We start from the raw sequence: 18,094 nt of genomic DNA on the forward strand, positions 1-18,094 counted from the left end.
AGTGTCAATCAGAACACACCAAAAGCTGGGTGGCAAATTTCAGACTAATATTTTTCTAGAATGGAAATTTTAAAAAAAAGAGCAAGGAGAGAATAGAGTGATAGCTGCCCAGAAATATTTCTCACATATAAATTTAAAATCCAGGTCCTCTGTCTCCAAATTTAGTGCTTTTTGTGTTTTAAAGGAAAATATCTTCCAAATATTTAGAAAACTGCAATGCTTTATATTTTTAATAGTTCTTAAATGTTTCAAAGCACATTCTCATAATCATCAGATTTTTATAAATATCAGTGTAATGTGATGAGGAGGCTTTTCTGATGAATCCCTTTGGTGGAGCTATTTATAGTTGATAATCGAAGAGAAAGAACATCCAACCACAGGATTAAACATCAGAGCAGTCAGGATTAGAGTTAGATTGCCACACTGCTTGAAGTAAGGCAGATGCCACAGACTGGAAGAAAGGTGGGGAACAGGAGATGAGAATCAGATTGTCCAAAGTCAGGAACACAGAAGAGCAAAGTCAAGTAAATAGGAGAAAATTCCTGGTTAAGGGGCAAAGAACAAAAGACATTAGCACTAGAAGGGAAATTCACCAAGAGACACTGTCTACCCAGGCTCATGTGGTATCTTTTTTTCACTTGAAGTTTCCAGCTAACCCCTCTACCTCTTCCCTCATCAGTCTTGACAGTAACTTTATGTATGCGAAGCAATGTAAATAATAATTTGTTAAATTCATTAAACCAAATCCTAATTATAAAGCAGGAGTAAATTATAATTTGAAAGTTCATTAACTCTTTTATTTTAATAGGATACTCACTAACAATGTTGGCAACATACAGCATTAAATGATTCTTCTGTATTCAAAATCGGCTAATGTTTCTTTTAAAAAAGAATCCTTTTGCCTCATGTAGCAACAATGTTGAATTCACTAAGCTGGTAGCTCCAAATATATAGGTGACTAAATGAAGTTACTCTGGTAATTTAAGTCTTGTGTTTGTCTTAAACCTCATTGCCTGCTGACTCAAAGATATCAGTTTGTTGCATAGTTTTAGGAAGACTAAGAGAATGAGTAAGATACAGTAAGATAAGAATGAGTAAGTTAGATGTTATATGGGATATGTTAAGTGACTACATGTCAATCGCTCTGCTAAACTGAAGATAAAAGGTAAAACATAGTTTCTGCCTTTGAGTAGTTTATGTTCTATTATACTTCTGTACTTCTTTTTGTTACCTGACTTTTTAAAGGGGAGGATACTAAGTTGATTGGGTTAATACTTTTTGGTAAGGCTCAAACTGCAGGATATACATTTTATATATATTTTGGAGGGACAGTCGAGCAGATGGAGGGCATAGAATTTGATATTCATATTTATTTATATATAACATATATACAATATAAAATAATACATTATATATAATTACCCATACTTTTATACATACATACATACATATTTATAAGACAGAAACTGGAACTATAATTTTATTGATATAAGAATCTGGTATAAGAATAAGAAAGTGCTTACTAGTACTTTCTTTATAACTTAGTGTTACAAAGCTGTCTGGAGCACTGAGAGGTTAAGGGACTTTAGGATCATAAAGCTATTTTGTGTCAGGGTGGGACTTAAATCCAGAACTCTGGTCTTTTGGCTCCAAAGTCAACTCTGCATTTACTCTAATAATAATAATAACTAGCATTGGCATAGTCCCTATTATGGACCAAGCATTTTACTAAGTGCTTTATAAACATATTTTATATGATCCTCACAATCACCCTCGGAGGCAAATGCTATTATTATCTCCATTTTACAAATGCAGAAACTGAGGCTGAAATGATTTAATTAAAATCATACTGCTAGTTTTTGAGGCCAGAGTTGAATTAAAGTATTTTTGATTCTGAGCTTAATGCTCTATGTATTGTCTCTTTAATAGAATTATAGGACTGGAAGGATTTTAGTCCATCATCAAGTTTAACCTTGTGATAATATGTAGAGACAAACTAAGGTATAGAGAATAGACAAATATAAACACATGTAGAAACAATATATGTGTATATGTATATGTATATTTATATATACAATATACATATGTGTATGGATATGGATATATGGACCAGATAGGTAACATATATATAGATATACAGAAAGGCTATAGATATCTTTCTGTATCTTATGCATAGATATTCATACATAGTTATATGTATATATATATATACACACATACATGCATATACGTGTATATGTACATATATGATAAAATGATCTTGTTTATATATAGTTATTTTCATGTTGTCTCCTCGATTAGACCACGTACTCCTTGAGGCAGCCATCTTTATCACATGGCATGGTACCTAGTACATAGTAGGTGTTCAAAGTGCTTATTGATTGACTAACCACATGATCTTATCAAGGTCACTACCTCTAATTCCAGATTTAGGATTCTTTCCAATGCACCACCAATAAGACTCTTTATAGTTGCTTATTTTTCACACCTTCCCTCTATCATGGCATTTTTGCCATTGAGCCAAGCCTCCCAAAGTACTCGTACAGTGAGTAAATGTAGATGTAGGAGCCTTGGGCTTTTTTCCTCTCTATCAATAGTCATTCTAGCTGTAATTAGCATCAATGCCAAGTTCCAAGGCTAAAAGGTTTCATTATATTTTTTGTTAATTTTATTTAACTGAAGAGAATCTATGGACAGAAGAAAGGTTAGTAGTGGGATATATTTATAATTATAATTATATATATGTATATACATATATATATATATATATCTCGAAAAGAACATCACCTTACTATTAGTTGATTCTATATCTTTTAATCAATTCCAGCTCTACCTAACTGTACTGCACATCTCTCTGTTTTTTCCAAAAAGATATAATGAAAGATTTTGTTAAATGTCTCAATGAAGTCAATTGTCCTTTCTTAAGACAAAAATAATTTATTTCCTGTGTATCTCAATCACCAGCAATAATGAGCTCAGTGTGCCAACATGATACATTTCCCTGATCTTTAATTTTCTTCATATTGTTGAAAAAGTAGTAAATTTAAAGCTAGTATGGGATAGTTTTGGCCTGTCCATATTGGTTCTTAGTGAATTTTCTGAGTCTTTTGTTAGCATTTAATGATAGAATCTAGAATTTTACCAGGGAACTATAATTGGGAAACACGGAAGATTCTATACTTTTTCCTATTTCTTAAAGTTGGGAAACCATTTGTCCTTCTCCAGATCTACAACACACTTCATTCTTTCTTTTTTTTATGGTTGAACCCTCAGACGTTTTCCCCCAATAGTATTTTATTTTTCTAAATATATGCAAAGATAGTTTTCAGCATTCATTTTTGTAAGACTTTATGTTTCAATTTTTTCTCCTTATCTCCTTCCTTTATTTCCCCCCTCCCCAAGACAGTAAGTAATCTGATATAGGTTAAACATGCAATCCTTTTAAATATATTTCCATCTTTTTTCATGTTATGCAAGAAAGATCAAACCAAAAGGGAAAAAAAACCATGCATCTCTTTCAAAGATTTTTTTCAATGATCTTTGATCATTGATTATTTTTTCAGTGATTCTTATTTCAGGACCATCATGGCCAGATCTTTCAGCACTCTGGGATGAAGCTTATTGGGGCCTTGTGACTTGAACTCATTCAAATTCACAAGGTTTTAGGGACCTACTTTGTGCCAGGAGCTATGCTAAATGTTGAAAATATAATGACAAATGAATATCTCTTCCCTCAAGGAGCTATTATCCACTGAAGATAACTGAATCCTCTTTTTATCATATCTTCACTTGTATAGGATTTCAGGCTTTTAAAAAAAATTTTACTATCTTGAAACCAAAAATCCTTTGCCTTGGCAGGGAAATGAAAGTAAAGTAGGTTTTTTAAAAATCATTTTGCATTCTTTCCACCCTCCATTATTACAATTTTTTTGGATCTTTTAAAATTCTACCTTTTACCAAAAATAGAGCTTTATATCTTTAATGTTGTCCTTAGCAATCAAACTAACTTCAGTTTTCTTGTCCTCAAATTGCTTGAAATGAGGGGGATCTGTGTCTGTTGATATGTTCAACAGAAAGGTGATTGACTAAAACTGCACGATTTTCTGTCCAGCTATCCAGACAGTGACAGTGGCTAGAAAGCTGAGTTTGAGGTTAGGAGATCTGAATTCAAAATCAGCCTCAGATGCACAATAGCTCTGTGTTTTAGAGCAAGTCACTTAGACTCTGCCTCAGTTTCATTATTTGTAAAGTGGGGATAATAATTTCATCTACTTCTCAGAGTTGTTATGAGGCTCCAATGAGATAATACTTGTAATGTACCTTGCAAATATTAAAGTGATTTACATGGGAGAGATATTATTGTTATTAGTTAAGGGACTTAGCTTTCAGTTTGTGCTTTCAGAAGTCTTAGTTCCAATTAAACTAGATTGGCACATTTCCAAGGATGTTCAATTTATAGACAGGCTCCCTACCTCACAGCCATAGATACAATAATTCAAATTTATATGATACTTTACTGTTTTCAGAACACTTAAATATATATTCTTAATGTCTTCAAATCAAAATGTGTGCTAAAATATATTATTTAAGAAAATGGGGGATTAATTTATCCAATCAAGCACATACTCCAATAATAACAGAGTTTGGGAGTTTCTTCTTCTATTTTCTAAACAGGTTTCAGGGATAACAATCATGAGCCTAGTTTAACTTTAGTCAGATTGGAGGAGTGAAAGGAGCAATAAATTTGGGATTGTAGGAGCTAAGTTTGAGTCTGGACTTCAGACTTTATTTTTGTAATGTTGAGCAGGCTATGTAGTTTCTCTGGGCCTTAGTTTCCTCATTTGTAGAATGAAGTATTTGGATGAGATTTTTTCTTAAGATATTGTTCTGATCTAGATTTATATTTCAACTTTATGTTGTGTGATTGTAGGCTAGTCACAAAGTCTATGAACCTTAGGATCTTCATCCACAAAAGGAAGTGTTTGGCTTAATGACTTTTGATTTTTGTTTCTTTATCAACATAATGAGATTACATAGTCCAAGGACTGACATATACTTAGTCCTAAATGGCCATGGCACCTAAAATATCTTTGCGTTTTCAAATCATTCAGGATTAAAATGTGAAAATGAAGGTTTGAATTTTCATGTTAGACTACATTGGACATCAGTTCGGTTCCTGCACTTTGTATGGATGGGTGCATTCACCTTCACATTCCATTTATGGATTGCTTTACACACACACACATACACACACACAATCTCATTTCAGCCTACTTTATAGGTTAGAATAAGTATTATTGTGCTAGTTATCTAAATTGCCCATTGTTTAACATTGAGGAAACTGAGGCTTGGAGATATTGTGTCTTGCCCAAGGTCATACACATAGTAAGTATCAGAGAAAGATTTTAATCTAGGCACATAATTATTTAAGTATTTTGTGATTTTTTTTATTGTTGCCTTTTAAAAATATCACTTTAATTTAATTAATCTCTCTGAAGGCAGCTTGGTGATGCTGTGGATAGAATGCCAAACCTGGATTTAGGAAGGACTAAATTCAAATCCAGCCTCAGATAGTTACTAATTGTGTGTCACTAAGATATTCACTTAATTCTATTTCACTTTCTTCATCTGTAAAATGAGCTTGAGAAGGAATTGATAAACTACTTCAGTATCTTTGCCAAGAAATCTCAAATGAGATCACAAAGAATTGGACACGATTGAACAATAACAACCACCTTCTCTCTGATGACCTTTTCCTATTGTTTGGTATTTCTTTATATTTCCTTGCTTTTAGATGGCACTCTTTCTATTACATAAAAAGCATCTGTCAGCTAGTCAGGGATGCCTATCAGTTGTTTATCTCTGTTTAATTCCTTAATTTTGACCAATGGCTAAAGGGTCAAGTCAGGGGAGTTCTACTTCATAACTTCTTTGCCTTTAAGTAATCAGCTAATAGGTCAAGGAAAAATGTGTAGGTAGAGTGGGATTAAGTGCGAATGGGAGAGTTTTTTGTCATGACTTCTGAGCATTCCCTCCCCACTCCTCAACCAAAGCAACATATGCTTTTCCAAAATCTTGTTCTGATAATTCCTGTCTTCCAAACCTTGACCTCACTGGGTGAGTGAACTGTATTTCCTCTTCTTAATCATTATCCCTCACGATTTTCATTACCTGTCTCCTTTCCTAAGCAAGCTATTCTGAATCTTCATCCTCTTCCTCTTGGATGCTGTATGTTCCTCTTCCAAACATTATCATTTTTTCCATGAAAATTTTGAATTTTTCCCAAGTGACAGAAAACTATTGAGGTCAGATTGAGCTCTGATAAATTATCCAAATTCTGAGGTCTGCAACTTTTCCTCAAATCCACTTGATTTAATACATAAGGAAAAAAAGAAATCTAAGACCAACTTGGTCATTTAAAAATAGGATTCTCAGTTAAAACTGGAATGGGTCATTTGATCTAGCTGTTTCATTTTACATCTGAGGAGAAAGGTTTAGAGAAGTTAATTTGCTTGCCTGAGTTTGTACTTCTAATAAGTATCTACTATAACTATGACATTTGAACTCAGTTTTTCTAGAGTTCAACTTTAGTAACTTCTCTACAACATTATACTGCCTTTTAATGATGTATTTAGTTAATGCAAAGCTTTTATTATTCATGTTATTTAAGAAAAGAGATCACCAGAGCCTGGAACAGCCAATGATTAAAAATAATAGAAAAAAGGTCTTACAATACTATATTATCTGTGTTCAATAGAACATAAGCTCCTTGAGACCAGGACCATAATATAAATTTGATATTTGCTATATTGAATTTAGTGAAATAACTTTCAGGGATCATGCTTTATCTTTGCATTTTCCTTTATACATAGCAAAAATACCTTTATACATGATGCAAGATGTTTAATAAGTATGTTGACCCAGAAGTAAAAATATTGGTAGGGAAAGAAAATCTGAGACAGTCAATATTAATACGTCCAGTTACAAAGAATAGCAAAGATAAAATGACAAGATTATATTAAATTATATGTAGCCATTTGCACATAACTTGGATCCTGTTATTTCTATTTATTAATATTCTGTTGGTATTTATTATCAGTGACATTTGGCACAGTACTCAGTATTTTTTCAGTGCCTATCATGTGCCAGACATTGTGTAAGGTAATGGGAATGCAAAGTCTAGAAATGTCCTCAATGAGCTTATATTACTAGGGAGTAAACAATAGGAATATAAATGTCTAAATACAAAATATGAGCAAATTCATATAGGAATAGAAAGAGCCGTCAAACTAGAGTTTAAGAAAAACCTTAATAGAACTTAAGCTTAATCTTGATTCTAGGGATCCTAAATATTGAGAGTAGGATGAATAAATTTTGCTTTTAATATTCATTTTAATGAAATTCCTTCCCTTTTAGACACTACATCAAGCCACGAAAAGAAGAGAAAGAATGATGTGGCTTTCCCATCGTAATTGCTTATCTTCTATGAATGGAGCTTTGGCCTTCTTCATCCAAGGACAAGAAAGCTGTAGCCTTTAACATCTCAGCTATCTTCAAGTGATTGATAAAATACAGTAATGCTTAGGCTGGAGTTTCAACATTTTATCTGGGCATATCATTCCGTTTTTTCAAACAGGAAAGGACATGTTGATTACCCTCCATGGTGTCTGACTTTTTTAAGAGCCTGATCTTACCCTATCTCCATAAGCTTTGTAAAGGAATGTTTACAAAGAAACTGGGAAACACTACAAAAAAGAAACAAAATTGCCCTAGCAAAAAAGAGCAAGACGGTCCTCTGTCTAGCCAGACCAAACCCCCTAAATTTTCTAGCACTTTGAAAAGCACTGTTAAAAAAATTGCCAAGTGTTCATCTGCTCGCAACTTGTCCATAGAAGAAGACGAAGTCAATAGGGATTATTCCCTTTCTCCCACATTCAGTTATCGTGTCGCGATTGCTAACGGACTGCAAAAGAGCATTCTTGCGACAAACACTAGTAATGAAGAGCTGGTTCAAGAGTTATCATCTATTGAGAGCTCCTACTCTGAATCATTAAGTGAGATCAAGGATAGCACTGAAATCAAGGAGCACTCCTCACACACAATGCCTGTACGACGCAATAGAAAGAGCTTGAGTAGCCTGGCTCCCTCCGAGGGAAGCTCCGACGGGGAGCGCACGTTGCATAACCTGAAACTAGGAGCTTTACGCAAACTGAGGAAATGGAAAAAGAGCCAAGAATTCGTTTCCTCTGACTCAGAGCTGAGCACGATGAAAAAAACCTGGGGACTCCGAAGCAAATCGTTAGATAGAACTTCCCGTCCCCAGAAAACAAACACCCTCGAACCTGGGTTCAGTTCATCAGGCTGCATTAGCCAAACCCACGATGTTATGGAAATGATATTCAAGGAACTTCAGGGAATAAGCCAGATTGAAACAGAACTTTCCGAGTTAAGAGGCCACGTCAATGCTCTCAAACACTCCATTGATGAGATCTCTAGCAGCGTGGAGGTTGTCCAAAGTGAAATAGAACAACTACGTACTGGCTTTGTCCAGTCTCGAAGGGAAACCAGAGACATCCATGATTATATTAAACAAATAAGTCATACTGGGAGCAAAGCAAGTTTGAGATTTTTAAATGTGCCTGAAGAAAGATTTGAATATGTTGAAAATGTCGTATACCGGATTCTCATAGATAAAATGGGTTTTTCAGATGCACCCAATACTATAAAAATTGAATTTGCTCAGAGAATAGGGCAGCAGAGAGATTGTCCAAATGCAAAGCCTCGCCCCATCCTTGTGTACTTCGAAACACCTCAACAGAGGGATTTCATTTTGAAAAAATCTTATAAACTTAAAGGGACAGGCATTGGAGTATCAACAGATATTCTAACTCATGACATCAGAGAAAGAAAAGACAGAGGAATGCCAACCTCCCAAACCTATGAGAGTATGGACATGAAGCTCTCTACTCTTGAGCCTAAAATCAAAAGGAGCAGTTGGCAGTCACCAGATGATAGTGATAAAGATCTGGATGCTGATCTTAATAAAAACAGCTATGCTGTGCTTTCCAAGTCAGACTTTCAAACCAAAGCAAGTGGCCCAAAGTCAAATTCAAAATCTCATAATGCTAAAAGTAGGAATAAAACTGCTGGCAGCAGCAAATTTTCAAATAAATCAGACTATGATGAACAAGCTGCCCAGTTTCCCAAATCTGATAACTTGGAGAAGGAATCCAAAGTCTATTATGCTGACATGGGTCCCCTCTGGCATTCCCAAAGTGACTTTCTCACACCCAAACTGAGCCGTTCTGATTCTGATTTTTCCAAACTTTGTCAATCTTATTCAGAGGATTTTTCAGAGACTCCATTTTTTACCAGAACAAATGGAAGTTCTCTTTTATCTTCTTCAGATAGAGAACTTTGGCAAAGAAGACAGGACGGCACATCCAACTGGTATAGCAGCTCCCAGGGCCAGAATTTTAACAGAAGTATTCAAAATGATCAAGGTCCCAATGAAATAGAAAACACTGAAACAGTGGACAGTGGTGTCAGTAATGGAGTAGTGTGTGTATCAGGAGACAGAAGCAATTATAGTGATTCCCAGCTCTCTTTACGTGATGATCTCTCACCATGGAAAGAATGGAATCAGTCTGAACAAGGGGCAGATTTGGGCCTTGATTCATCGACACAGGAAGGCTTTGATTATGATACCAACAGCTTGTCAGACCCTCAGCTGGATGGTGACAACAAAGATCTGGATGACCTAGGAAAGTGCCACAGTGACCTTCCAGATGACTCCGAGAGCTATGATTTTACCTTAGATGACAATTCTTCCCCATGCCCAGGATTGGATAATGAAATACAAGGTCAGTGGGTTGGCCCATATGATACTTATCAGGAAGCCAATTCTAATGAATCTTATCAAAATCAAAATCAACTGCCAATGCTATATCGGAGTCAGAGTGAGTTACCGAGTGATGCGTCAGAGGATGCTGCCCCCAAATCATGGCATAGCAGACTGAGCATAGACCTTTCTGATAAGACATTCAGCTTTCCAAAGTTTGGGTCCACCCTTCAGCGAGCTAAATCAGCTTTGGAGGTTGTGTGGAACAAAAGCACTCAGAGCCTAAGTGGATATGAGGACAGTGGGTCATCCTTAATGGGGCGATTTAGAACTTTATCTCAGTCTACTGCAAATGAGTCAAGTACCACCCTTGATTCGGATGTCTACACTGAACCATATTATTACAAAGCAGAGGATGAGGAAGATTATAGTGAACCTGGAGCTGAACATGAAACAGATTATGTAGAAGTGATGGAGCAAGTTCTTGCCAAACTAGAAAATAGAACTAGCATTCCTGAAATGGATGATAATGTCCAGGAGTATGAACATCCTTCATATGAAACACCTTATGAAACACCACAGGATGAGGGGTATGATGGGCAGGTGGATGATCTGATGAGTGAAGAGGGATTGGAACCTTTAAATGAAACAATAATTGAAATGGAAGTACGGGAAGATGAAAACCAGAATGTCCCAGAAAAGCCTCCAGAAACACCAAAACCCAAGAGGATTCGTCCCTCCTTTAAAGAAGCCGCTTTAAGGGCATACAGGAAACAGATGGCAGAGCTGGAGGAAAAGATTCTAGCTGGAGGTACTCAAATTTAAATGCTACATTATTAATCCAGTATTCTTATAATGCAAGTTTTGTCATAATTATATTCTATGTTTTCTTTGGGGAGGAATAATTTACCTTTGTTCTATAGATTGGCTTCATTTAGGTGGGATTACATTTCACTTATCCTATCTTCTCTAAAGGGGGGGGAGAGTGTGGGAGACTAAAGTCTAAAAAATTAAGCTTAAAAAGTCAAAACCATAACATAATTTAAATATAGCTTGCCAAATTAAAATCAGCTCGCAGCTTCCTTCTTTGTATTGTGGGAAAATGTTGTTTATGTCCCCAGGCATAAAGAAGGAATAAAATTTTAGATATCATTCCCTTGCTCCATAACCAGTCTCTGAAAGTATATTCCTCAACTGCATTGTACTCAAGCTAGAAAAAAGGGAGGGACTGATGGATGCCTAATCAATAGTCTACTTGAAGGCAAGTTAGACTTGGAGTTCAGGAGAAAACAAATCTCCCAAAGAGCAGAAAGTTCTCAGCACATTGCAAGAGTAGTACATAATAGTTAGGTGTCACATTGATGAAGGAAGGGAAAGGAAAGTAGTAAGCATTTATGTAGTATCTGCTGTGATCCAGATACTATGTTAAACATAAAGGAGTGTTCAGACTTCTGGAATAGTTCATGACCTTGGCTTCTGTAATGTCTTTAAGTATATGGCTTAAGGAAGCAATTTGATTTTTTTTTTTTCTGGGAACTGTCAAGTCATACTTACACAATAATATTTTTAATGATGTAACTTTCTGAATTTTGACTTTTCATATAAATTTAACCTCAATTCATCTTGATCTTTATAGTCTCCCACTATTTATCTCAATGATTTACCTTAGTGACAAGTTTCCCAGTATTTTTTTTTTTTTTGTGAGGTTACCCATGATGGCTTTTTTAAAATGAAGCAACGTTACTCTTTCTGCTATTAACTAAGGAGCATTTATTAATCATTGTTATCATCTCTAATAATCAAATGAAGATATTTAACTGTATGTATTTAAGAATAGATTCATCAGATAAAATTATATTGGCAAGTGATTAGAAGGTAAGTGACATAATTATCATATTATTATAGCTGTCAAAAAAATCTTTTTTTCTGGAGCCACAGGTTTTCATAATTTTCTGGTAGGTTCAGGCAGATCACTGAGCACTTTGATGTATTTGTTTCATGACTGATTCCATTCAGTCTCTAACATAGTTGAAAAGTGTCAGGTTGCTCTGGATGACACACACACACACACACACACACACACACACACACACACACAAACTAGTGTGGCTAGATTTGATAAATTTGACAATAGAAAAGAAGTAATTTAAGCTGTGTAAAGGCAATATGGTGCAGTGGCTAGCAAGCTGGGTCTTGACGCCAAGAAGATCCAGGTACAAGTCCCATCCCTGATACAAACTGGCTTTGTGATTATGGTTATTTAACCTTTCTCTGCATTATAGCTATCTGTAGAATTTGCAGAGAAGGTGCTGCAGGAAGTACTTTCTCCCCTTGCAATTCCCAGTAACAGTCCATTTATTATTATTCTTCCTATCCCTATTCTCTGCTAAGATCTGTGGTATTACATATCATCTCCTAAACTTATTATTTTATCCAATTGCCGACTCTTTTATCCAGAAAGATTGATTTCTAACTATACCCAAATTTGCTCTGAACTTTTAACCCTCCCTCTTCTAATTTTATCTAGAAGGAAATAGAGAAGTTATTTACTTTTTTTACTTTGCTCCTTAAAATTAATAAGTACACACACATAGGTACATAAATATATACCTATGTATATGTACATAGGTGTATATATATATATGTAGATAGATAGATAGATAGATAGATTTATAGATACATATAGACATATCCAGATAAACTTTACTGAGAAAAATTCAAAGTATCAGGAAGAAATAATCAAGGCAGAAATTACAATGGCTAGCTTACTGCATCTGTAATGACCCTAGTAGCATCTCTAAATACAAATGCCAGGGAAACTCAAAAATCCATATCAGGAAAATTGTGTTATTCTGTCATAGTAAGATTAACAATTGCTTTTTAAAGCAAAGATACTTATTTTATTTTTTTAAATGTATATGGAATTTTTAATAGATATTTCTTTATGAATCATGTTGGGAGAGAAAAATCAGAATAAGATGCAACAGGAGGAAAAAAAACAGGAAAAAAGTGAATATAGCATGTGTTGATTTATATTCAATTTTCATAGTTCTGGATGCAGATGGCACTTTTTATTCACATTTTATAGGAATTGTCTTGAATCAGTGAAACATTGAGAAGAACCAAGTCTTTTTTTAAATTTTATTTTATTTAATAATAACTTTGTATTGACAGAATCCATGCCAGGGCAATTTTTTACAACATTATCCCTTGCACTCGCTTAAGTTTCGTTTTTTCCCCTCCCTCCCTCCACCCCCCCCCCCAAGATGGCAAGCAGTCCTATATATGTTAAATATGTTGCAGTATATCCTAGATATAATACATATTTGCGGAACCAAACAGTTCTCCTGTTGCACAGGGAGAATTGGATTCAGAAGGTAAAAATAACTCAGGAAGAAAATCAAAAATGCAAATAGTTCACATTCGTTTCCCAGTGTTCCTTCTTTGGGTGTAGCTGTTTCTGTCCATCATTTATCCATTGAAACTCAGGTCTCTTTGTCATAGAAATCCACTTCCATCAGAATACATCCTCATACAATATCGTTGTCGAAGTGTATAATGATCTCCTGGAAGAACCAAGTCTTTCATAGTTGATCATAACACAATCTTGCTGTTACTATGTATTCCTGGTCCTGCTTGTTTTGCTCACCAGTAGTTCATGTAAATCTTTTCAGGACTTTCTAAAATCAGCTTGTTCATCATTTTTTAAATAGAATAATAGTATTACTTTACTTTCATATACCATAACTAATTCAGCCATTCCCTTATTGATTGGGCATCTATTCATCCAATTCTTTGCCACCACAAAAAGAGCTGCCATAAACTTTTTTTTTTGCACATGTGGGTCCTTTTCCCTCCTTTATGATTTCTTTGGGATACAGACCCAGTAGTGATAATACCAACTGTGCATTAGTGTCCCAGTTTTCCCATACCCTCTCCAACATTTTTCATTATTTTAGCCAACCTGAGAGGTGTGAGATGATACCTCAGAGTTGTTTTAATTTACATTTCTCTAATAAATAGTGATTTGAAACATTTTTTCTTTTGACTATAGATAGCTTTAATTTCAGCATCTGAAAATTGTCTATTCATATCTTTTGACCATTTGTCAATTGGAGAATGACTTGTAGTCTTATAAATTTGGCACAGTTCTTTATATATTTTAGAAATTAGGCCTTTATAAGAAACACTTGCTGTAAAATAAATTTCCTAGTTTTGTACTTCTCTTTTAATCTTGTTTGTGTTGGTTTTATTTATGCAAAACCTTTTCAGTTTAATGATTACCTTCTTTATAAGTAGCTCCCTTCCTTTATTGGCTTGTGTTCCTTATGCATTCCTTGTATTTGATTTTGGCATTCCCAACCTTCTTAAGTCTGCTTTAAGACAATATTTAAGACAATAACAGGTAACTGTGTTATTCTCCATTCCTTTTCCTTTTCTGTCTTATACATAATATCTCCAGAGGTAAGGGAATCAGTTAAAGATTGAATCCTAGATTAGATTTTAAATTCTTAGTCTATGGATTTGTGTATTCCTTTTGCCAAATGGATTATTATTGAGCCTCATTCTTAGAATCAGCTTTCCCATCTTACAGCATTGTGTATCAAAGTCTTAGATTAATTAGTGACAGTCTTTCTGTAGTTTCTCTCCCCACCTCCATTTCCCACAAGATATCATTTCTCCTGGGATTCCTGCCTGTTAGAAACTTATAATGACTTACCACTGACCCAAAGAAGTGTCATTCTTGCCTCTTGGCTACTTAAATGAGCAAAACCCTTCTTTATTTGATCTCCAAAGATTTCAACCCTTGGGAATAAGGCTTTCCGAATCTCTCACTTTTTTCCTTTACCTCCTTAAATATACTTATTTTAAAGTCATGGAAACAGGTATTCCACCATAATTTTCTTAGTCTGATTGTTTAGAGTGAACAAATTAGTTTCACTTTTTGGATATTAGTTTCTCCTTATGTAAAACTAGGGGATTTAATTACATGGCTTCTTAGGTCCCATTTACCGCTAAACTGGTTATTTAGATGACATAATGAATAGAGACCTGGAGAAAGGAAGATCTGAGTTCAATTGTCTCAAAGACCTGTTAACTGATCTTAGGCAAGTCATTAAACATTAAAGTATCTTCCTTGTGTTCTTCATCTGTAAAAATGGCATAATAATAGCACCACTCTCCCAGATTTTTGTAGCTCAAATAATATTTGTAGAGTGTTTCACAAACTTAAAATTCCTACATTAAGGTTTATTTTTATTAAAGTTATGGTCCTGTGATCCTAAAATCTCTACTAATTGCTATCATGACTTTGTGTGGTACAGGTTCCTTTTCCAGCAGTTGCTATGGATTCCTATGGGATCACTATTTCCTAAAGTCTTCCTAGAATCCATAAAGCTAGGTGTGTAGTTATCTCTCCTGAATGTAGCATACCATGATACTCCTACACTGTCATCTCTTCCAAGATCAAATTTCTTTTTTCTACTCTGGTGAATCCCTTGATTCTTACCTTACTTACAAAACCTTAAATAAGACATCTTTAGATTAGACACTTATCTCTGTTCAGTGATGTGCTCCAGGCAGCTCCATACCTTCAAAATGAATTGTGCTTCATGTCCTTCTTCTCAGATGAATAGTTTTTCAAAGCTCAAGCTAGCAGAAACATTTTTTATACTTAAAATAAGCAATATTTTCCAAATCCATTTCTACAACATTTTAGAAACTTTTGTTATGTTTTGGCTTTCTTCTTTGGGACTTATTATGGAAATATATGGTTTCTGAAATCTACTTTATGTTAGACCAGATGTTTATCTTATTTTCTTAATAGTGTCTGTATTTGTGCTTAATTTTCAATTATTGGTTGTTATATTACCTTGTACAATAATTGAATATATTTTTTCAGTTTTTACATTTTCTAGATGCTTAGTCCTTGATGCTAAGACAAATAGAGAAGCATCTTATCTTGGTGCCATGATTGAAAGTTAGTTGGCATTGTACAAAATATAAAGCAAGATGATAGAAAGGGATAGAGTCGTATTCTTGACTTTTAAAAGACATTCATTGTGGCAAAACGTGTTTCAAGAAGAAATTGTCTCTTTTCTCTCAAAAAAGTTATTTTTAAGTAAGAAAAAATTTCAGCAACCATTTATAAAAAACAATATCAAAATAGACAAAAATAAAATGATCATACCTAAACTTATTAATAACAAATTATTTATAATTAAAATTTTAAAGTGTACATTTCCTTAATGGAATGAGAAACTATATTTTGTTTGCTTCCATGTGCCTATCGGATCCTTTCTTCTGTAGCCCTCTAGAAAAAATATATGAAAAACATAAACATAATCAGCTGTAAAGAAACAATCTTTTCAGAATTTTAAGAAGGAAAAACCAATTCTTAGGCTAACTCCTTTGTACACTCTGGACATAAAGAATTGGACTACCTTTAATATTTTGAGTCTAAATCCTGCAGACTAATCACTTATTCTAAAGGAAATTATTACATATCTGTAAGATATTCTCATATTGATAAAAGGTATCAGATTGATAGCTCAAGAGACTGAAATAGCCTAATTTTCAAAAGAACATGCCCCATTTTAGCCAACAGCTGGGCAACTTTCTCCATCCTGTGTTGCCAATATGTCTTGGCTCTTTGTGAGAAAAACTGGCTAAGGAATGATAGTGAGTCAGTCTCCAGATCTGATCCCTGCTCTTCCTCTCCACTGAGAAAGCCCAACAAATTGCCAAGTGCCATGATGGGTTTTGTGGCATGGACATCTGCTCCCTAGGCATTGGCTTGAGGTCAACAGATTTTCTTATTCTGGCAACAGCTAGACAGTTATGATATATTTTATTCATTTCCAACCCAGGTCAAATTGAATCCTGAGAATCTTACTGTGAAACCATATGATTAAATGTTTCCTGATGGATTTTTGTGGAATTGTAGAATATTAGAAATGAGGTACTTCTTTGTTTTCAACTATTTTTGTTAAACTAAGGTAAAAGTGGATTTTAAAAGTGTGTGATAGGCTATTTGAGTGCTACATAGTGTTATCATTCTAAATAATTTATTTATCAAAGATTCAATAACTGAAAAAGATCCTAGAAATGTAACTTGTCTGTTTCTTTGTTCTCTAGTTGTTTGCCCCATATTGGGACCTGATTGACTCTTTAAGGGACATGAGATAAAGCCAGGGTTGCTCTTCTGTGCATGAAGGGAGCCTGATTTCACTCAAGGTTTAAGGTTGTAAATTAGATTACCCTTTCCCCTCATAACTTATAGCTACTCCATAGAATATTACAGTTAAGAAAGTACAATAGAGGTTACCTACTTCAACAATTTTCATGAAGCACATTCAACCTGTGGATACTTTTATCAGACCTAACTCTAGGCAAAATTCTGAGCTAATTGTTTATTTTGGAATTTCTTCCTACCAACATTCCTTTTCCTTTCCATTCTGTGTTGTTCTACCCTATCCTCTTTGTAGTCTCAAATGCCTAGGGACTTCATACTGCTCATGATCATCCAGTGTACCCAACAAAACTAAATCATCCTAGGGTTCCCCTATTTGTGAGGCACTGGGTGGTAGAATTAATATAGTACTAAGCCTGTAGTGAGGAAGATCTGAGTTCAAATATGGCCTCAGAAATTTCCTGTATAATTCCAGTCAAGTCACTTATATCCCTTATTTGCCTCAGTTTTTCCAACTGTAAAATGAGGATAATAATAGTATCTACCTCCCAGTTGTTATGAGTATTAAATGAGATAATATTTTTATAGTATTAAGCACACAGTAGGGGCTTAATCAACATTGTTTTCTTCTCTGTGAAAGAAGATAAATTAGTTGATGCTAAAGTATTGGTGACTGACAATGTCTTAATTTACTTTTCAGAGGAAATATTGCATTTATACAAAGATCTTTATTGTCTTATTCCCATGATGAGAATTTAATTAATTGTTGTAGGACAATGAAAGGGACAATCCTAGATCATTCTCTAAATCAGACCACCAACTTTGCCTAAAAGTCAGTCAGTGATTGGTTTGTATCGCAGGGTTCTTGGAAATATAATTGTTTTATGATGATTAATACAACATACTCTTTTCAAAATTATACAGAATTTTCTGAAATCATGACAATGGATTTTAAATTAATGTCATATAGCAAACAAGTTGCTCTTCCTTCCTCTTCATTGCTTTTGGCCACCAAATTTTCATTAGTTTTACACCAATGATATTTTGTTACTGTTTGGTAT

General features: G+C 34.5%; 1 protein-coding gene across 1 annotated transcript in view; it reads left to right on the forward strand.

Annotated features, from left to right (window-relative positions):
- The first annotated feature begins 7,442 nt into the window (after positions 1-7,442).
- UNC13C (unc-13 homolog C) overlaps positions 7,443-18,094 on the forward strand; it is a 744,392-nt gene continuing 733,740 nt past the window's right edge. Inside the window, exon 1 of the mRNA XM_051980682.1 lies at positions 7,443-10,652. Coding sequence (XP_051836642.1) covers positions 7,661-10,652 — 2,992 coding nt within the window. The 5' untranslated portion in view covers positions 7,443-7,660. The remainder of the gene's footprint in view (positions 10,653-18,094) is intronic.

Source organism: Antechinus flavipes, chromosome 2, assembly GCF_016432865.1.
Source record: "Antechinus flavipes isolate AdamAnt ecotype Samford, QLD, Australia chromosome 2, AdamAnt_v2, whole genome shotgun sequence".
In the NCBI taxonomy this organism is placed as follows: domain Eukaryota; kingdom Metazoa; phylum Chordata; class Mammalia; order Dasyuromorphia; family Dasyuridae; genus Antechinus; species Antechinus flavipes.